Source organism: Sycon ciliatum, chromosome 2 (genome assembly GCF_964019385.1).
Source record: "Sycon ciliatum chromosome 2, ocSycCili1.1, whole genome shotgun sequence".
NCBI lineage: Eukaryota > Metazoa > Porifera > Calcarea > Leucosolenida > Sycettidae > Sycon > Sycon ciliatum.
Window position 1 is genome coordinate 11,748,865 of NC_088644.1, and position 20,426 is coordinate 11,769,290.

The following is a 20,426-nucleotide window of genomic DNA, read 5'->3' on the forward strand; positions in this document are numbered from 1 at the left end:
TGTCACATCACAAATGTTCATTCCGCTGTGCAGCTTAACGAATGAATGTTTGGGATATCCGTCTCAGCCCTATATTTGTAACGTCTGGCATTTGTATGATGGTTCGTTGTCAAGACCAGGGCTCTGCCAACCGATGATGGTTGTAGTCAGGAGCACTGTTTTTCAACACAGTATGTCCTCCGCCATGTAACATGCTGTCGATCAAAAGAGCTTTCATATACCAACAAATGAAGGACCATAAGCACAGGTTTTCTTTTATGTTTGGCTCAATCCTGATAAGTGGAGCATTCCCAGAATGTGGTGATAACCAGACATGCATGACTGGCCATGTCTTAGAGATGCCTGTCTACCTGCTTGTCAAGTCCTGGGCTTGACAGACATATGTCAGCCTGAGCTGCAGCAGCGAAATCTACCAGAGATGATGTGACCTGTATATCTTAGGATTATATAGTATGTCGCTCACTACGAATGTAGATAGAGTACCTTTTCTTTGCCAGTGCAACAGAACATCTTTCCGTAGTAAGTAACCATAAGTGTTACGGGTTGTAACTTGCTTGCATCTTGTAAAGTCTAGTAGCCAGAGCATGCTAGCAGGAGTGTGCTTTCACAGGCACAGGCCGGCCTACTCTGCAATCCTTTCATACCATGCGTCGCCGACCATCACATTCCCTTTTCCATTCATTCGCCACTTTCCTGGTGAGCGTTTCTGTCCTGCTGTCAGTGGCAGTACATGCTAGGCGGTCTGCTGTTGATGACGTGCAGCAGGTGTTTGTCTCAACACTGGGTTCAGATAGCAGTGCTGATGGCTCACTAGAGAAGCCATTTGCATCGCTTCAGCGAGCACTGGATAGCTTGGTTGCTGTCAGCGATAGGGGCACTGCGTACGTGTGGCTGCGCTGTACATCGAGCACCGGTAGTGCCAGCAGCTGTCGCTATGAACAGACGCAGCCAGTGTACCTGCCTAGTCACATTGTTCTGGCTACATATCCCCTAGATATCCTGGCTGGGTACGGTCGTGCTACTCTCAGTGGAGGCAAGCAGTTACAAGCAGACGGCAGTTCAAAATGGATGCCTGCACCGTGCTCCATGGCAGCGGCACCATTTGACGAAACCGATACAAATTTCACCTGTGGTCTCTGGCAGTACGATATCACAGACGTGATTGCCCGCTGCACGGTTCTCTCGTGCACAGCATCTGGGTGGACGGTGTGCGCCATGGCCTGGTGCGCTCACAGATGCTCCACTGGCTGCACAGTCTGGACGAGGAGAATCAAACCGCGGCCGTGAATCACCACGGCTTTGTGTACGACACGTTCCCGGAGTATTGGTCGCTGGAAAGTCCCGCGTCCGTGTCACAATGGATTCTCACTGCATTTCACCAGTGGGCGTCGGATGTGCATAGTGTGAAGAAGATCATCACCAGCAACACAACACTCATTGTCAATGAACCAACGTACTGGAAATACGCATTTGACGACAACATACACGGCAACAAGAGGTTCTTTGTGTAGAACGTTCCCGAAGAACCCATGCAACGGGCCAGTGGTACATTTCGAGTGGTCACGAAAGCGAGCCGCAAGCTGCTTGTCTATTCACCACCTGATTGTCTGTCTCCTGCAGCGAGCCATGTTGTTATCCCATTACTGGCTCAGGTTCTGGTTTTGAACACATCGGAGAATGTTGTGCTAGAGAACATCACATTGGCACACACGTCGTGGCTGCTGCCTCTGCAAAGACCTCGGGACTTCCAACCGGCCTCATGGCGACATGACTTGCAGCAACACTATAGGAGTACTGGCCTGCACGGGTCTGGGCCACTGCCTGTAGCCACAGCCGCAATCTCCGTGCGTAACTCCACGAGCATCTCCATGTCCAATCTCACCTTTCAGCATATTGGCGCTGATGGTCTGGGGATGGTCAACGTACAGCACATTGATCTAGTAGGTAGCTGGTTTGATGATGTGGGTGCATCGTGTGTCACTTCCACAGAAATGGTTGATTTCAGCATCATGGACTGTCGCTTCACGCATGCCGGCCTAACATGGCGACAAGGAGTTGGTGTGATGTCTAGCCGATCAACCAGTGTTAGCATCACGCACAACCTTTTCGCCAACCTGTCCTCAGACGGGCTAATCATAACTACGTCGACACACAGCTCCGTCGCGTACAATCTGTTCGAGTCGCTGGGCGATACGCGCGACAACATGAGCACGTCCATTTCCGACTGGGGTGGTGTGCACACAGCGTTGCCCAACTCCACTGAGCCCACTGTTGAAGTCTTCAACAATGTGTTAAGAGGCTTTCGCAGCTACTCAATGGGAGGCAATGGTCTGTACTTTGATTACGGTTCCAGTGGTGTGCATGTTCACCATAATCTAGTCTACAACATCGGTGCTTCGCCGATATTTCTCAACAGCAACGGCGACATCATTGAACCAAAAGATACGCACCCAAACTACGTCCATGATAACATATTTGTACATCGACACATCCGCGCGGAGGACTACAATCGGATCTTGCTGATTCGAACATTGACTGTGACCAACTTTAGTTGTAACATCATCTATTCGGATTGCTCCAGCAGCGACACTCCAGCTCGGCTTGTCCAGGACAATAGCCATGACGTGAAGACGCAGTTTAGCATGCAAACATGGGACTACAATGTCTACTATAACACACACCATGGTGAGAACCAGTACTTTGCCTTCACCTTCCCCATGGCCCTCAACTTCAGCAGCTGGCAAGCAACCGGGCACGATCAGCATTCCACGATTGCCGATCCGCTGTTCACGGATCCCATCACTGACCACTTCCAGCTCAAGGCTGAGTCCCCTGCACTAGCACGTGGCTTCTCAGAATTTAATCATACCGACGTCGGGCCAAGAAACGATCTTTGATCTTCTTATTGAACGTTACTGTGTCGACTAGTGGCAAACGTCTCAGTTTACATCTGACAATGTTTGGAGCTGTGCACTTTTCACTGTTTCCAGGATATTTATGAAAGTCATTTAACACCCAACGTGTATGAAGAGCTGAAATATGGTGCATTTACGTGTAGTCATTCACACAGTCGGCCAGCCACTCTGACCTCCGCTGATGAAACCTAACAAGGTCGAAACAGCTACATACACAATGTAGCTCTCGAGAGATCGAGTGCATGTACATCATCGCCGTAACATGTATAGTATATGTCCAAACCATCTGTTCTGTATATTGTTTGACATGTCTGTCTCCGTGCCTGACCAGCACCAGACCTTTCTGAGCAGCCTATGGGAGGCTTACAGTGCACTATCAAAAATTGAAAGTTATCGATCATTTCGACTCAACCGTGGAATTGTGTGTTGCTGCCTACATGGGAGCTCGCGCTTTGACCCCATGTTGTTTATAGAGTGTGTATTTGTTTGCTTACCTCGGCAGCGCGGCGTGGCATGGGTCCAGATTCCCATGGCCGTGCACCGCCGCTCGGACACGCCAGCCAGCCGATAGCCGTCATCACATTCGTACCGTATGCTCATGCCGTACGTGTACACTTTGCCGCGGATGCGGCCGTTTGGGAAGGCGCTCGGCCGAGAGCACGCCACGGCTGTGCAGGCAGTCAAGTAAATGAACACACACACATACCGGTATGCAGTGCTGCCAAGAGTACCTTTCACCAGAAAATTGGACACCTCCAGCCACTCAGCAAATACAGCTGGGCAACCCTCTGTGTTTTGTGCAGTTGCGTGCAAGTCAGTGCACAATACTTGAAGTACACTAAGTACACTCTACCTCACCACAATGCATGTAGTACGTGCTGCGCAATCCTTATTGGCTTATCTCTCGAAATGGGAGAGATTTTCTACGGACGAGTGTATCACAGTGGTGCAACCAGGAGGAGGTAGGTGAGGTGAAGGGGGGGGGGGGGGGTACTCAAACATCTCCTTCGGTACAGGTTGACTTGATACATCCATGCCGCTAAACGTGCCATAATCCTGCCCCCCCCCCCCATATTCCAGGTCTTGCTCTCACCCCTAATAGCCCTATTGGTGGCAGGCAAGCCTGCAAGTGCACTGACACTGCCTGCAAGTGCACTGACACTGCCTGCAAGTGCACTGACACTGCCTGCAAGTGCACTGACACTGCCTGCAAGTGCACTGACACTGCCTGCAAGTGCACTGACACTGCCTGCAAGTGCACTGACACTGCCTGCAAGTGCACTGACACTGCCTGCAAGTGCACTGACACTGCCTGCAAGTGCACTGACACTGCCTGCAAGTGCACTGACACTGCCTGCAAGTGCACTGACACTGCCTGCAAGTGCACTGACACTGCCTGCAAGTGCACTGACACTGCCTGCAAGTGCACTGACACTGCCTGCAAGTGCACTGACACTGCCTGCAAGTGCACTGACACTGCCTGCAAGTGCACTGACACTGCCTGCAAGTGCACTGACACTGCCTGCAAGTGCACTGACACTGCCTGCAAGTGCACTGACACTGCCTGCAAGTGCACTGACACTGCCTGCAAGTGCACTGACACTGCCTGCAAGTGCACTGACACTGCCTGCAAGTGCACTGACACTGCCTGCAAGTGCACTGACACTGCCTGCAAGTGCACTGACACTGTGACGGCACTCCCACTGGTTTTCTATTGTAGTTGTACAGTGGCATACCGGATACGAATGAAATTGATCAAATCTTGCGCCTGAGAACTGCCCGATTCACATGAACGGTGAAGACACATCAAGCGACTTCATGCCACAGTCAAGCGTGCCAAGGTGACCATCTGCACCACTGGAACCCTGACCAAAAAATCTGAATTTCCAGTCAGTTGAAGCTGGATAAGGAGACCAGATGTGCGGCGGCAGATCACACTAATGACAGCCGCTCAGTGACCATGGTGACCAGGGTACAAGGCAGGCATGATTTGCTTTACTGTGCTCGGGTAAGCAAGACGAGTCGGTGGTAAACTCACGTTCGCATTTGGGGCTTGGCAGCGACCACTGTCCGTTGGGTTGGCAGCGCAGTCTCTTGTAACCAACGCGGGCGTGGCCGTAGTTGCAGTACACGTCCACGGAGCTGCCGATGCTGTAGCGTCGCGATGACGGTTGGAGGTAACCGGCGGCTGGTATTAGTGGCTGTTCACACAGAAGATCTGAAGCCAGGGCATATACATATACATGTAGAACGCAATGCACACCATGTCAGTTTTCCTCAAACCATGCCGCAGACGTGTGATGTCAGAAGAAAAAACCACGATTCGCGTTACACTCAGTTAGCCTGAGTTTTCCGCATCTGTAGCCTACGGTGTAGGGGCGCCTCCACCCTCAGGATCAAATGCATAGATGCAGGTTGTAAAGCAGTGGGTGGGGGTAGATCAGACCCGCTACTAAGTTGACAAAGATCGAAAAATCCTATTAATTATTTTGCTGCATCCATGTTTCCCTCTGGGAACTTGTGGCCTGGCACGGGGGAAACATGGATGTCACAAAAAGCCCACCCGTTATTCCCTACGCTTTGCTAAATGTACAGAGGAACTCAGCTAGTGTATACTCTGGTATGACGTATAGTTTCTCGGCATGGATATTATCCAGGCCACAGGTGGGGTGTATTCCTCCATATTTGAGGTATGTTCCCATAGAACTACTGTACCTGACATAAATAGACACATTTTCCTGTTCCACACGTCCAGGGCATGTCGTATCAGAGTTTTGCATGTTTGTTTGTGTAGATAACTTGATTTCCACTGTACATGTACTAGGTATGCCTGGCATGGCCAAGCTCCACCACGCTTTGTTAAAATGGTATTATGTCTGTGTGGGATGCGTTGTTCATGTGTATTACGTGAGCGGTGGTCATCAGGCACACGCACGCACGCGCACGTGCACACGCACGCACACACACACACACACACACACATACATGTCACGGTTGCTTGTGTTGCCTACTCTGCACTGTGTACACATGTGTACACAGTCACTGCTTGTGCAGAGTGTATGCACTGTACTAGGCTGTAGCACAGGGATTCTGTGCTTGCGGTGACAATACGCCTCACGTCGGCGGGCCATGCGATAAGAAAAATTGATTTAATCATGGTCATTCTGCACTGACATAATGTCCTGACAGTTCGGACATGCCCGCACGTACCAGTTTGCCACACGTGTCTTTGAAAGCCAACGTTTATTTAAATGACCCAACGATGAAGGACTCCGAGAAATTTCTCGGTGAACCGCACACAAACCTTGCATCTACGCACTTCACCACTGTGCGTTCGTCTTTGCATCTCTCTTACTCTTACCCCAACCAAATGGGTATCGAAGGGTCCTTGTCAAGCTCTGCAGTCCACTTGTCACAAGTGGCCACACGCACAGCACAGAGCTTCTTTCCAGGAGTGCCATCTTGGGCACCTTTTCTCTTCCCTAGAGTAGGCTAAACTCGCCATTTTTGATTGCAGCACAAGCGTGTGTGCACAGCTGTACATGGAGTTTTTTATGATCATTATTTTTGTCTCCGATCGATCGGACACTTTGTTCATTGCACGGTTATTTCGCCCGGACAATGACCGAAAGCGGTCGGAAAATATCCGATTTGCGACCGCAATTTCATGAACTGCGTCGGTACACCGTATACATCCCATTTCAGCATACGCATCCCGTGGAGAATTCACAGTTCCTCGGTCCCTTATCATCGTTCACATCTCGGGGAAATGTTCAAGTATGCGAACATGACAATCGAGGGCCAATGAGAGCATGCCATTGTATATGATTGGTGTTTGAGGGTCGGTATTGTTTGCATATTCCACCTGACCAAGACATTCGTGCCAGCATAGCAAGAGCTCTTGGTGCAAACTCTCTCGCAAGGCATATCGGGACCCTGGCTTTCTAGTGTTAAGGATTGTTTTGCTAGAGCGAGGAGCTATCTTAATGTCTGTGGTGCGTCCTTTGCACCATGACTGGTAGCTTGGCTTTAAAGCTCGTAGCTGTACTGATGAGGCCTTTATGGCCGAAACAGCTTGCTGTCTACAGCATTGGGTATTGGGGTCCTCGGCGTTAGTCTTGTTGAGCACTCTGGGTAGGCTGCTGTAGTGCTGCTGCATTACGCATTGCCCGCTACTTTTTCGTAGTTAGAGCACTCTGGTGCTAGATCGACGAGCTATCTTTTAAGATAGCTAAAATGTCTGTGGTGCCTCCTTTGCACCATGGCTGGTAGCTCGGCTTGCTAGCTCGTAGCTGTACTGATGAGGCCTTGTGGCCGAAACAGCTTGCTGTCTACAGCATTGAGGATTTTTTTTAAATATTTCACTGCTACCAAGTTTGGCTTCATTTCTCTGTGCTATGCTGATGTGTCCACAGAAACAGTACACAACAGTACACATACTGTCTACGCAATGAAATATTAATTTTATCACGTTACGCTAGTAAAGAGTAGGTTAGAGCTGTGCTAGACAGAAGTTGAATTGAACTCACCCATCTCAAGCTCAGCAGTCGAGGTAGCATAGCCCTGACTTCCCCGAGCCATACAAACGTACTTGCCAATGTCTCGACGCTGAAAGTCGTAGAGCATTAGAGAACCTAGAGAAAAGCACATGCCGTCACGGGCAAACGCACCGTGACCACGTTAGAGCTTTCACCTTGACACCCACGTGACTCGTGAGATGTGAATGTGCAGGATATAATAGCACTGTTCTCTTGTTCTGTTATCTTGGGTAGTGCATACACAACAAGCATAGTGCAGGATAGCATAGTGCAGGATAGCATAGTGCAGGATAGCATAGTGCAGGATAGCATAGTGCAGGATAGCATAGTGCAGGACAGCATCATGCAGGATAGCATAGTGCAGGACAGCGTAGTGCAGAACAGCATAGTGCAGGATAGCATAGTGCAGGATAGCATAGTGCAGGATAGCATAGTGCAGGATAGCATAGTGCAGGATAGCATAGTGCAGGACAGCATCATGCAGGATAGCATAGTGCAGGACAGCGTAGTGCAGAACAGCATAGTGCAGGATAGCATAGTGCAGGATAGCACAGTACAGGATAGCATAGTGCAGGATAGCGTAGTGCAGGATAGCACAGTGCAGGATTGCACAGTGCAGGATAGCACAGTGCATGAGAGCACAGTGCAGGAGAGCATAGTGCAGGATAGCACAGTGCAGGATAGCATAGTGCCGGATAGCATAGTGCAGGTTAGCACAGTGCAGGAACAGCATAGTGCAGGATAGCACAGTGCAGGACAACATAGTGCAGGATAGCATAGTGCAGGACAGCATAGTGCCGGATAGCACAGTGCAGGATAGCACAGTGCAGCGCAGGACGGCATAGCGCAGGACGGCAGAGCGCAGGACGGCAGAGCGCAGGACGGCATAGTGCCTATAAACGGTTTAGCTTACTCACCGCCATGACATCATTCGCATAACTTCTATTGCCAGTGGAGCCATGTGTACCTGGCTACCTGACTAGCGTTACCTGCAACTGTATTCTCTACAGTATGGTAATGAGCAAAGCACTGCACTGTACCTACCCAACCGAGGATGGTGACTGCAATAATCAGCTAGCAATTCACCAAGAAGTCATGATGGCTACTTTTTACCTTTTTTAATTATTTTATACGAAAGATCACTGTATTCCCAAATAGGCACGAGAAGTGGTGGCGGGACCAGGCTGCTCTGCCGACCTTAAATGTGTTCAAGCACATCAACACCGACGGTGCACTATGACTCACCGTTTCTGCTGGCTACGGCGTTGAGTGAGTGCGGCTGCCACGTCACCAGTATGGGTGCTACGCCATGCGTCACGCAGTGCAGCTCGATTTGCGAACCCCTTGCCAGTAATGCCTGGCCTGGCACAACGGTAGCTCTGACGCTTGCACTCTCTAAGAACACAGCACCACCGCCGAGCCACAAATAATGGAACACTTTCAAACACTTGATTTATGTTTCTAAGAGTACGTCAAAACCAGGTTGCATAGACTCCTGCAGCCTTCTTGTTGAGAGGGGGGGGGGGGGGGCTACCCTTCCTCCTCCGCGGTAAATACAGTACTTGCTGGAGGCACGTGAAGAGGTGTAGTCAAAATGCGGTGTAGTGTGCAGAAAGGTCGTTCGTAATGACTAAAATTTAGTCATTACGAACGACCTTAATGTCAAACGCTATTCAAGTTCTGTGCTATCATGCACTACTACTTTGCACCTGGTGCCAATCCCAGTGGCATGACAACACAAGTACAGTCGTCCCTCTCTAATCCGGCACTTGTTTATCCAGCACCCTTGCAAACCAGCACAATTTCTCGCAAAACGGATTTTTTTCAGTTCTTTTTCTACGCTTTAATCCGGCACTTGAATTCCGCCTCCAGCAGCGATTTTCTGCAACAAATCACTCAAACTGTACATAATTCGATTTTCTAATCCAGCAATTGTAAATCGCTATCAGGGAGCATTGTAAACATATACAACACATGTAACATACACTTGGGAATATCCTATGCCAGTGCATAGGATATTATTCCCAAGTGTGTGTTATAGACATGCATTCCACAAAGTACTTGGATTGACACAGAAAATCCCTACGTTTTGACGTACAACACAAACATGTACGTTAAATAGGTGGGCCGGGTTGGGGGGGGGGGGGCAGGATTTGATAATCCAGCACCCTTGTTTATCCAGCAGAAAATGCCGTTGCAAAAGGTGCCGGATTAGAGAGGGACGACTGTAGTAGCTTCAACCGCCTGAAAACATGCAGGTATCGTTCTTGGTACATCCTTGCTTGCCCACACTACATACACAAGAACGAGATCGGTTTGGGGGGGGGGGGGGTGCTAGGAGCGTATGCACGCACATGTACACAAACAGGTACACATCGCTCTCAGCCTCCTGTCTTCCCTCAATGAAGTACACATGCTCATACAGGGATGAATTTATCCTGTATCGCATCGCAGTTTGCTACGCAAAATCGATCTACTGCTACTCAAAAATCACAGTGACACGCAGAAAACTGCAATACATACATGTACAGGCTATCCATGCTTTTTGTAGCTTACGCCACAATTGAGATTTTGCATAGCAAAAACTGCTATGCAAAAACCTGACAGTAAATTCATCCCTGCTCATACATGTACTTTTAAACTTAGTCATACACAGTCTTACCAACAGGCTGTTCGCAGTACAGTCGTACGGTAGAACTGACTGGGATGCATTGCACAGTACTGTTATCACAGCTGCACTGACTACATGTACTTGTCAGCTGCTGTACAGTTCTGCCAGCTATATCCATAACCAGGATGTCCTTGCGAGCTACATCGGCAAGGGACTCCACTCCCAACATGTCCAAGTCGAACACACTGCCACCAGATAGTCGTGCCAGCATTACGTAATCCTGGAATATGCGCCGGCGTGACACTGTGTCGCTAAGAGACGCATTGTTTATCCTCCGCTGACGCGACGGCAGTATTACTGACCCATCACTTTCCATTCCCAGGGCGCGGTGGGTGCTTGAAGCTGCTATTGGATAGCGAACGAGCGTGTTTACGATCACGTTGTGCTCCGCGAGTTTCTGGATCATCTGCTTGACGCTGGGTGCGTCAGCCAGGTTCGGTCTCTCTTGGTCTGTGATGAGTATGATCTGCACGGCTGACTTCTTGACACATGGCAGTGAGTCGAGGGCTAGGGATATACTGCCGTAGCTATCATCCCATCTGTAATTATAGGGAGAATGTACAAACAAAGGTACATGATTGTATGTGAAGTGCACTTACAACAGGAGCGCCGGAAGTAGTTTTTTGATTTTTGATTGATTGGTACTTGGTACGTAGTTTCATCGCCTTTCGTGCTTTGTGTACGATATGGCGGGGGTACACCAGCCCTCCACGGTAAGAAACATGTGTTGGTGACCAACAGTTGGTCCGGTGATAACCTGACCAACAGTCGGTCCGGTGATAACCTGACCAACCGGACCGGTTCCGGTGGGCCTGCACAAGTACATGCATACTATTGCAGTGGCTACTTATCAGAGAGTTGATTACTGGGGCACAGGATTAGTAGCGATATATCATTTGAAAGAGACTTAGGACACTTTGCGCATGTGCTTACTCTCTACACTGAGTTGAGTAGAGCAATCGGCTACCATGCTCACCTGCCAATGGCCTTCAGGCCGTCGACGGCTTGGTCAAACTCATCGGCGGTACCGCAGCTCTCCCTGGCGCCGACCTGCCACACATGCCCTCCTTCCTGGTCGCTGTCGAAACTGACAATGCAATACTGTGTGCGGCGAAACACACCAACGTTACGCCGCAGTAGGTCTACATCTAGGCGCCGTCCCAAGCTGGCCTCTTGAAGCCACCTGCAGGATGAGTGCATAATGCATCAAAAACCCACATGTTATAGGCTGGGTAAAATTATTATTGTAAGCCATACCATGTACAGTTGCTACATACTAGAGAGGTTGCGCACAACGAAAATTCGTTAGATTTCGCCCGTCCGGGTTCGAGTAACGAAAGTAGCTCCGAAGATCCGTCCAAACGTGACCGAAACAGAGCAGATCTACGAAAATATTTTTCGTTACCTGGAGTACTAAAATACTGATATTTTACAACTCCCTGTCTTGACTCTTCGTACCCGCGCGGCCGCCGCGTCGACCCACTACGAAAACGTTCACGCGTTTTGCGCAACCTCACGATTTACGAATATTCGTTAGTTTTTTCGTTAAAAATATTCGTTACGGCGCTACGAATTTTCGTTGTGCGCAACCTCTCTAATATTTGCCGCATATTCCCTGCCCCCCCCCCCCCCCGCATAATTAAAGGGGAAGTTAAGGCAAAAATCAAAATTTCACCAGTTGTAGTCTTCGGGGTGCTGAGTCGAATGGTCTTGGTCCAAGGAAGCTGAGACGCTCCCTTCCTACTTTAATCCCAATCGAACTCGCGCACTTCCACCGAAACTGGGTGACTGCGCCCTACTAGATGGGGATTTGTATGCAAAATGTCACTAAAAGCTCCATTTCGTTCTTATAAAAGCACGGATGACCGCGATTGGCCCATATGTTGTAGTCTTTTGGACGCTGAGTCGATTGGTTTTGGTCCGAAAAGGCTGCGATGCAGCGTTCGGCCCTTATTCCCAATCGAACATGGTTGAACAAGCGGTCACGTGCTCCTGCGTACACCAGTCACCGTGCCTGCAGGGTACAACTTACTAGCGTGTTTGACCTTTTTTGGGTGCAGTCCTGTCACTCGAGTTGAACCTTGGTGTGAAAGTTGTCGCCTGCTGGCGCGGTGACCAGGTGATTTGGGCACCCAGGAGCACGTGGCCGCTTGTTCAACCATGTTCGATTGGGAATAAAGGAGGAGCGCTGCATCGCAGCCTTTTCGGACCAAAACCAGTCGACTCAGCGTCCAAAAGACTACAACATATGGGCCAATCGCGGTTATCCGTGCTTTTATAAGAACGAAATGGCGCTTTTAGTGACATTTTGCATACAAATCCCCATCTAGTAGGGCACAGTCACCCAGTTTCGGTGGAAGTGCGCGAGTTCGATTGGGATCAAAGTAGGAAGGGAGCGTCTCAGCTTCCTCGGACCAAGACCATTCGACTCAGCACCCCAAAGACTACAACTGGTGAAATTTTGATTTTTGCCTTAACTTCCCCTTTAAGCGCATAATTTTAGGATTTTGTCCGCGTTATTATGTGGGGATAGACTCTTGTGAGGAGAGTGCATGAAGGACGATAGCTTCTTATAGTAGTGCTTGTGCGTACTGGACATTCCACGAGTGCTAGAATACGGCCATGGCTGTACCCACTGTGCCAGTGCCCCCCCCCCCTTCTCACCCCCTCCATACACACACCTAATAAGCTTACCTATGATATGTTTGCATGCTATTGTGACTCTCGTCCACAACAAAGATGAAGCATGCCGACTGGCCGTCTGCATTGTCCAACATGTCTGAGTTGCCTCTACTGTGTTCACGCCATCCTGTACCATGCCGCTGGGTCTGAGAGCTGGCACGGTCTGGTGTTGAGCAATTCTCTGTGGATGAGCAGAAGTTCATGTGTACATCAAGCCGCTAACCAATGGAATGCCATGACTTCCGCACGGCACATCGTCTCTTTGTTTTGTGCACCTTCCTCTTCAGTGATGTGTGTGTGTGTGTGTGTGTGTGTGTGTGTGTGTGTGTGTGTGTGTGTGTGTGTGTGTGTGTGTGTGTGTGTGTGTGTGTGTAGAACTGGGGATTCAAAATGCCTTGAAGGACACTTGCAGCACTAAAACATGGCTGGCCGTACACTATTTTGACTGATTGACTGCTCATCAAATTTCCTCTGTCACAACCATGATCGTGGGACTAGGGTGCTAAAATCTTCATGCTTGGAAGCGTTCCGTTACGACCGCAGAAAACCGCATTGACTGGGCGAGACCCTAATCTGTAATGCACATGTACAGAACAAGCAATGCTAGGAGTCATGACATTCAGCATCATGAGCAGCCAGGAGGCAGCAGCAGCCTTACTCAGAACCTCCACACATCGGGTGGCTGTTGCATTGCCCAGCGAGCTGACGGCTAAACACCGGACACACGTCTTCTCCATGATATCGAACACCATGACCCGGCGCTGGTTCGCCGAGAAGACGGCACGGTACGGTGGTATGAGCATGTTCTCCGGCTGCAGTGTCCAGTGGTACATAGGTTTGGGGTTGACAAGGGCAGTGCATTCAAACTCAGCACGGCCGCCTTCATTGATGCTGACTACTACACCCGGCTCGTGTTTGTTTAGGGTAACGAAAGCTCTCGGAATATCTGCAGTTAACACACATGCAGCAATGCATACAGTGCAACACATAAGCAGATGTATCTGCAAAGTTTCCCGTGCAGGGAGTCATCTGCCTGGAATGCAGTCATCCATCCGCAGAACAAGACAGGAAAGAGTTTCCAACACGATCAAGTACACATGCACGTGCACGGAAGTGCCGAAACAAACACCCACATGCACACACAACAGACATTGGCAACTATCATTTGAAGTGTTTTTGAAATAACGTTGTCAAGTACAGCGAATAATTAAATAAAATCAAAACTTGTCCGTATTTAAAAAAAGGTCTTGAGGAATAACTAGTCCGCAGCCGACTGCCACCAGCTCAAACCTTTTAAAAGTATTAAAGATACACATCTCTGGGAGTATGGGTATGGGAATGCATGTAAAAATAGTCTCTTCATAAATTAATAACTGGATTCAATAGCAAGGGTAGGCTAAGATATAGCATGCTGTAGCGGTGCGGAGGTAGTGGCCATCACTTCGCACCAGCCGACAGCATCATGGGCAGAGATAGAGATATTCTGAATATTGTCTACGATACAACCTCTTTGCCGAATAAACAACAGATAGATACAGGGCGATATCTAGGGAGACGAAACAGGTAGACATGGAGAGATGTCCGGGGAAGAGAAAAAGGAAGGGTGATGCTCGAGTAAAGCGAATAAGATAGTAAGAATAATACAGAGGAGATAAAGACTGGATATGAACGTTGACATTTGGTTGAGTTTACTTCTTTTGGGCATGGTACAGGGTCACTACACAAGACATGGCAGCAATATTGTAAGTCATGTACAATGTACATGAGAAGGGTGATGACTGCTTCAGCAGCCACACAATGCCTCCTGACATAGCAGTGGCATTGAGGTTGCATAGTGACTAGTCTCTGGCTGGTCAGCCATACTCAACTTTCTTGGAGACATGGTGTTGTGACTGCGACTAACATTTACATGCAGGTCGACACCGTAGCGACCCAGTGCACTCCGATGGATGGCTTCATTTCAGCAAACGCGTTATCACATTGATAGTGTTATGGCGACTCAAATACTTCCACTGATGGCGCGACAATGCAGCAGGACTACATACCGCGCTGGGTAGCATCGGTAAGTTTATGCAACACTACCGTCCTGTGTCCACAGATACATTGAGATACCATGTTGAATCGTTGTAATTATTATTTTATGGACCAGAGCAGCATGTTGATACGTTACACCCACAAACCCATTGTACAGCCTGTGAGATGCATCATGCTCAACTCCCAGATACTCAACTCGGCGACCAGCGCCCCAACGCCACATCACAGTTAGGACATCGATGTTCCACGTCACGACAGCTATCACTATAGAATGGTATTAGACAGCATCCTAGCACGCCACCGAGCAAAAAGATCGTGGCGCACAAACACCACGTCCTGCTGTTTGGTACCCTGCGCGTTTCCGACACAACCGTGGCATTGCAATGGGTGCAAGTGATGGACATCGGTGACTCCTGGAAGAAATTTGTTACAACTCTGCCCACATTGACAGTGGGCGCTGATTTCGGCTGATCAACCGATTTGGTCGATGATTTGGTCGATGTTGTATAGCTACCAGGTCCAGGTTGATACGGTGGCAACGTTCCAGGTTTGGTTTGTCCTTTAGCCATATCGCCTTTAGCCAGGGGATCATAATTGTAATTCGACATGGCCAAGCAAAGCAGAAAATGTAATACGTTTGTTGGAGAGGAAGAGAGACACTACGATAATCCAGCAATCTCGGAGTTGGATTTCGGATAAATCAGCTCAGGCCAGCCGGACTACTAGTACTAGTCGACTATGAGTATGAGGAACTGGCAATGTCGGTGTCAAGCACGGAGCTGCCTTTGATTATCTGTGACTTCGTCGACTTGTGCATGACAATCGACAACCACACACATACACATAATCATTTCAAATATTTTTGAACGTCGACGATCGGGTACGACAGCTCAACAGGAACAATTTTTTGAATTATTTTGTCTGTCTTTTCCCACTGTAGTGTATACCAGGGAGTAGTACAATACCTTGTACTACTCCCTGGTGTATACCACCATGGTACCAGGGAGTAGTACAATAGTATCAATAGTACTACTCCCTGGTGTATACATGTACTATGATGTAGCGCGCACCGCGGTACCGGCAGGCCGTCGAAAAATACGGTATTTTACGACTCCCTGGGCAACACTGACAACACATGACAGCTACTGTAGCTACACAAACATCACTCATCAGATCAAGTGGAGTGTTTCCAGTTTTTTTTAGCTTTTAGTTTTTTATACATGTACATTACAATATTTTCTACAGCTAAACAAGAAGCAAGGTTTACTACCTGCAGAGTAGCTTGCTTGTAGATACACCTGGCCTACGCCTCAGTTCTTTGGCACTCACCAGAAATAGAATAGGTGCATGACTCTTGTCAGTTGTGCAGTTCTTTCGGAAGGGACTACTACTCTGGGCAGACTGCTTGAAATTCACATTAATTAATTTTTTATTGTAGTTGTGACATTCTGTAATATTTTCCCATTCAGTGATCGAATGAATGATAATTCCCCTCAGTTGAGATGGCAGGGCTGTGTACATTTACCAACGTAGTGCTGGCCATATTCTTTGGCTATCTGGCTCTGGTGGGCCACCAGATTTACACTTTATTCAATCCAGAAAGCTGCAAGATGACAACGAACAGAGTGAATCGCGATTGCATTTATCCCCTCTTGACAAGAGATGCTCCTCTGCAGCTGAGGGTCTCCATAAGCGCGTCGGGAAATGCCGTAGACTTCACATCTGGAGAGACGATTTGGCATGTGAAAGAGGATTTCTTCATGAACAGCACTCACGATCATGAAGTAAGCAATTCATTCTTTTGTAAAATAATACTTTCAAGCATTTATAGATGTTTCATAAAAAGTTTGTTGTAGAACAAATAATTATTAGATAATGTTGACTATCACCTCCACCACTACACTGCGCTCTTAGACGACTAGACCCTCCTGCACACAACCATCACCAATGCGAGGACACTTCCGCAGACGATATTGATAACTCCTTCAGACAGCTGTTTCGATAATGCATAGCACATCAGTCATGGTAGATGTTGAATGATAAATTATTATTATTATTATTATTATACGCATTCCCGCGGCAGCGTCAACCAAGCAGTTATGCTTGATCCACACGTTCGCTTATGCTGGACATTGAAACAAAGCAGATGTAGACAGCTCCTAGAGAATGGGGCTCTACAAAACCAATGATCGAAGTTAGTCCTTCAGTAACATGGAGCGTCATAAAATTGGTCTCATTGGAAAAATGTCATCACTATTGTCTCCTCATGTAGCATCATGAATGATAAATATAAGACCAAACTGCTATTATATAGGTTTTCTTCTCCACATACAAAACTGGCATAGCTGAGATGATAACGCGAGAAAAGGAAAGTGCAGGAGGGTCTAGTCGGCTAAGAGCGCAGTGTAGTGGTGGAGGTGATATACAACATTTTCTTCAATGGCCGAGAGCCCTGTCGCGCCCTGTAATAATTATTAGATAAATAAAATAAACACCAGCTACATACATGGCTGCATTCAAATTGCTTTATTATGCCTTTGCAAGTGCAATGTACATAGGAACGCACTGCTGGGGCATCTGAATTAGCACAAATGCGTACACTTCATGCAGATTAGCCTTGTCAGCATGAAAAGACGGAGAGAATGCGGCCCAGGCTATGTGTAGAGCATTGGACAAGGTGTGCAAGTGCTATGTCACAGCTGGATGGGGAACCCAGAAATGTTTTTTTCTTCAATACTCTGTCCCTCCAGGAAATCGCGATTCCACGGATGCAACAAATTTCGCGATTTTGGCCCTAACCCGCGATTTTCAGCAAAATCCGCGATTTCCCGCGTTTTTATGTTGTTTTCTGCACTATATCTCACATTTCTATGCACTTTTCACGCAGTGCTTTCCATGATCCTGTAGGTTATTTGCACAGCACGACTCGTACTAATCCCGAGTAGATATATGATGCAACAAATTTCGTGATTTTGGCCCAAACCCGCAATTTTCTGCAAATACTTCCGCGAATTCCTGGCAAGTTCTGCATCATTCCGCACTTTTCGTCGCATTTTTGTTTTCTGCCGCAATTTCTTGCGCAAGTTTTCGAGAGTTTTTTCCGCAATTTCCTGCAGGGACAGAATACTACAATAGTGACGTTTGGATTGACTTGCACTGTATGATTACAGTCATGGGTAGATAGATGCATGTTTAAAGTGGCTTCCCGTGACATGACATGTGTGAGTGGTGGCACCTGCAATCACTTCCAACTACTGTAAAAGCCGTATATATATAAAACGAAGTGCTAACTCTAACGAGTTAACGAGGAGAAATCTGTCGTTAAAATATAAATCGTTATACCGAAATCGATACATATACTGTACTATTGAGCGTTGAGAATGAGTGAGAATCGTTACCTTTGGTGCACGTAAACTTGTCAATTTTGGGAAATCGTTATATATTCGCCTCGTTAGAATAATGGCTTTTACAGTACTGTGTCAAGCGCCATACATCAGGCCTGTAACTGCATCCTGTCTTCGATCCATCTAGGCGTTCCTTCATTGTGCCCTGACGCAGAGTCTACATGTACTGTGTGGTGTATACATGTATTGTCTTTGTCCAGGTCAACGTGACTCTGCCACGCTCGACCGTCCGCAATGGCACACTCTACGCGCACATATTCCTGGGCGCCGTGGGCAACAGTAAACTGTCGCAGTTCGCCCGTCAGCGTGTGCTACTAACACAGTATGCTGTGAGACGGCGTGCAACCGTCAGCCTCTTGAATCTAGCACAGTCGTCGATGAACAGTTCAACCAACTCTAGCTCTAACTCTACTACTCCTAAGCCAGCTACTAACAAGCAGGCACTTGATAGTTCCAATTCTTCCAGTAGCGAACCACCCATGACTCATTGGAAACCGAAGTTATCTTTGCACTTGGCAGAAACGGATATGGTTTTTGACCGAAATGCCCTTCCCGGAGATATCATGCACTTGTTTCGTTTTGACAACACCCGCTACCTGCCAATTCTCTATGTCAATGACATGGCAGTGAGGTACAAGGACCTGGTGCCGGTGGAAAAGAACGCCACGGACATGCTGCTCAAGATCCACTATTCGCCGTACATGCTTGGGCGAGTGCGTGTGTGGGCGGCGTTTACTAAGTCATTCGAGACGCTTCAGATGCTAGGCTTCAAGGACAAGGACATGGACGAAGTGAAGGAGCTCTTTCACATCCAGCTGCATTTCCTGGCGCTGACCTTCTTTGTCTCGTTCGTGCACATCCTCTTCGACTTCCTTGCTTTCAAGAATGACATTAACTACTGGAGGTCAAGAAAGAACATGGTTGGTTTGTCTCGTAATGTCATCTTCTATCGTTGCTTCAGTCAGTTTGTTATCTTTCTGTACCTGGTGGATGAGGATACGAGTCTGCTGGTGACGATTCCGAGCGGGATTGCCTGCTTTATCGAGCTGTGGAAGGTCACGAAGGCGCTGAAGCTGAGCGTTCATTGGCGTGGCTTCTCTAGCCTGCCAAAGGTTGAGTTTGGTGCCCTGTCCAGCGTTGAGGCGGAGACGCAGGTGCACGACTCGCAGGCGTTCCGCTACATCAAGTTTGCACTGATCCCGCTGGTACTGGGCTGTGCTGTATACAGTCTACTGTACCTCCAGTACAATAGCTGGTGGTCATGGATTGTTCATAGTGCCGCCAACGGTATATACGTGTTTGGATTTCTGATGATGCTGCCGCAGCTGTTTGTCAACTACAAGCTGAAATCCGTAGCTCACCTCCCATGGAGGGTGTTCACGTACAAAGCGTTCAACACGTTCATCGACGACGTGTTTGCGTTCATTATCACCATGCCGACGTCGCACCGCATCGCTGTGTTCCGCGATGACCTGGTGTTCTTTGTGTACTTGTACCAGCGATGGCTGTACCCTGTGGATATGAAGCGGGCTAATGAGTTTGGCGTCTCATATGATAACGATGACGACGATGGCACGCCACCATCAGAAAACACACCCGATAGCCATACTGCTGGCAAACTCAAAGCAGAGTAACACGTTGTCTACAGTGGAACAGATCTTTTTAAATGGCTGTACTCCAGCCAGTGCTTATTTTATCTAGGCTGCAACGATTTCACGAAAACTATTCTGTCATAAAAGCTATCACTATTTTCATAGGTTGCCGTCCCGTGTGCGTACTTTATATTACATTGTTTGTTGTATGCTCTTGTCACAGAAAATGCCGCAGACCGGCCATATTTTGCTCAAAAGAATACTGACGCTCTAAGATATCTCATGTGAATGTTCCAGTAGGCACATGTATGTATTCTTTGAGCTGCACATACAGGATGAAACGTTTGCCACCACAGCACTAGTAGCTTAGGTCTAGCCCACCCATTATCGTGTATTGTTCCTTTTATTCTAGTCACTGATCAGAGCACCCGTTTACCGACCAAGTTTTGCCCATTGCCATTTTACTTCTTTAATACTTGTGAAAAAAGAGAGAAGAGGAAATGTTCTCATGAATGCATTGAAGTGTTAGTTTGTGCACCATGAAGTACATGTACCGCAATCTCGCGCATAGAACACCATGGTCTTATAAT

General features: G+C 48.1%; 2 protein-coding genes across 2 annotated transcripts in view; one reads left to right on the forward strand and one right to left on the reverse strand.

The window, feature by feature from the left end:
* Positions 1-20,426, reverse strand: part of LOC135808706 (sushi, von Willebrand factor type A, EGF and pentraxin domain-containing protein 1-like) — a 33,197-nt gene that overhangs the window by 7,848 nt on the left and 4,923 nt on the right. The window contains exons 3-10 of the mRNA XM_065321932.1: positions 13,465-13,752; positions 12,819-12,987; positions 11,101-11,307; positions 10,116-10,663; positions 8,699-8,848; positions 7,445-7,549; positions 4,954-5,133; positions 3,410-3,583 (exon numbers count right to left, since the gene is read on the reverse strand). Coding sequence (XP_065178004.1) covers positions 3,410-3,583; positions 4,954-5,133; positions 7,445-7,549; positions 8,699-8,848; positions 10,116-10,663; positions 11,101-11,307; positions 12,819-12,987; positions 13,465-13,752 — 1,821 coding nt within the window. The remainder of the gene's footprint in view (positions 1-3,409; positions 3,584-4,953; positions 5,134-7,444; positions 7,550-8,698; positions 8,849-10,115; positions 10,664-11,100; positions 11,308-12,818; positions 12,988-13,464; positions 13,753-20,426) is intronic.
* LOC135808707 (lipid scramblase CLPTM1L-like) lies at positions 16,020-20,358 on the forward strand. The gene is made up of 2 exons (XM_065321933.1): positions 16,020-16,624; positions 18,445-20,358. The coding sequence occupies exons 1-2, from the start codon at positions 16,343-16,345 to the stop codon at positions 19,876-19,878; spliced, it is 1,716 nt and encodes a 571-aa protein (XP_065178005.1). The 5' UTR covers positions 16,020-16,342; the 3' UTR covers positions 19,879-20,358.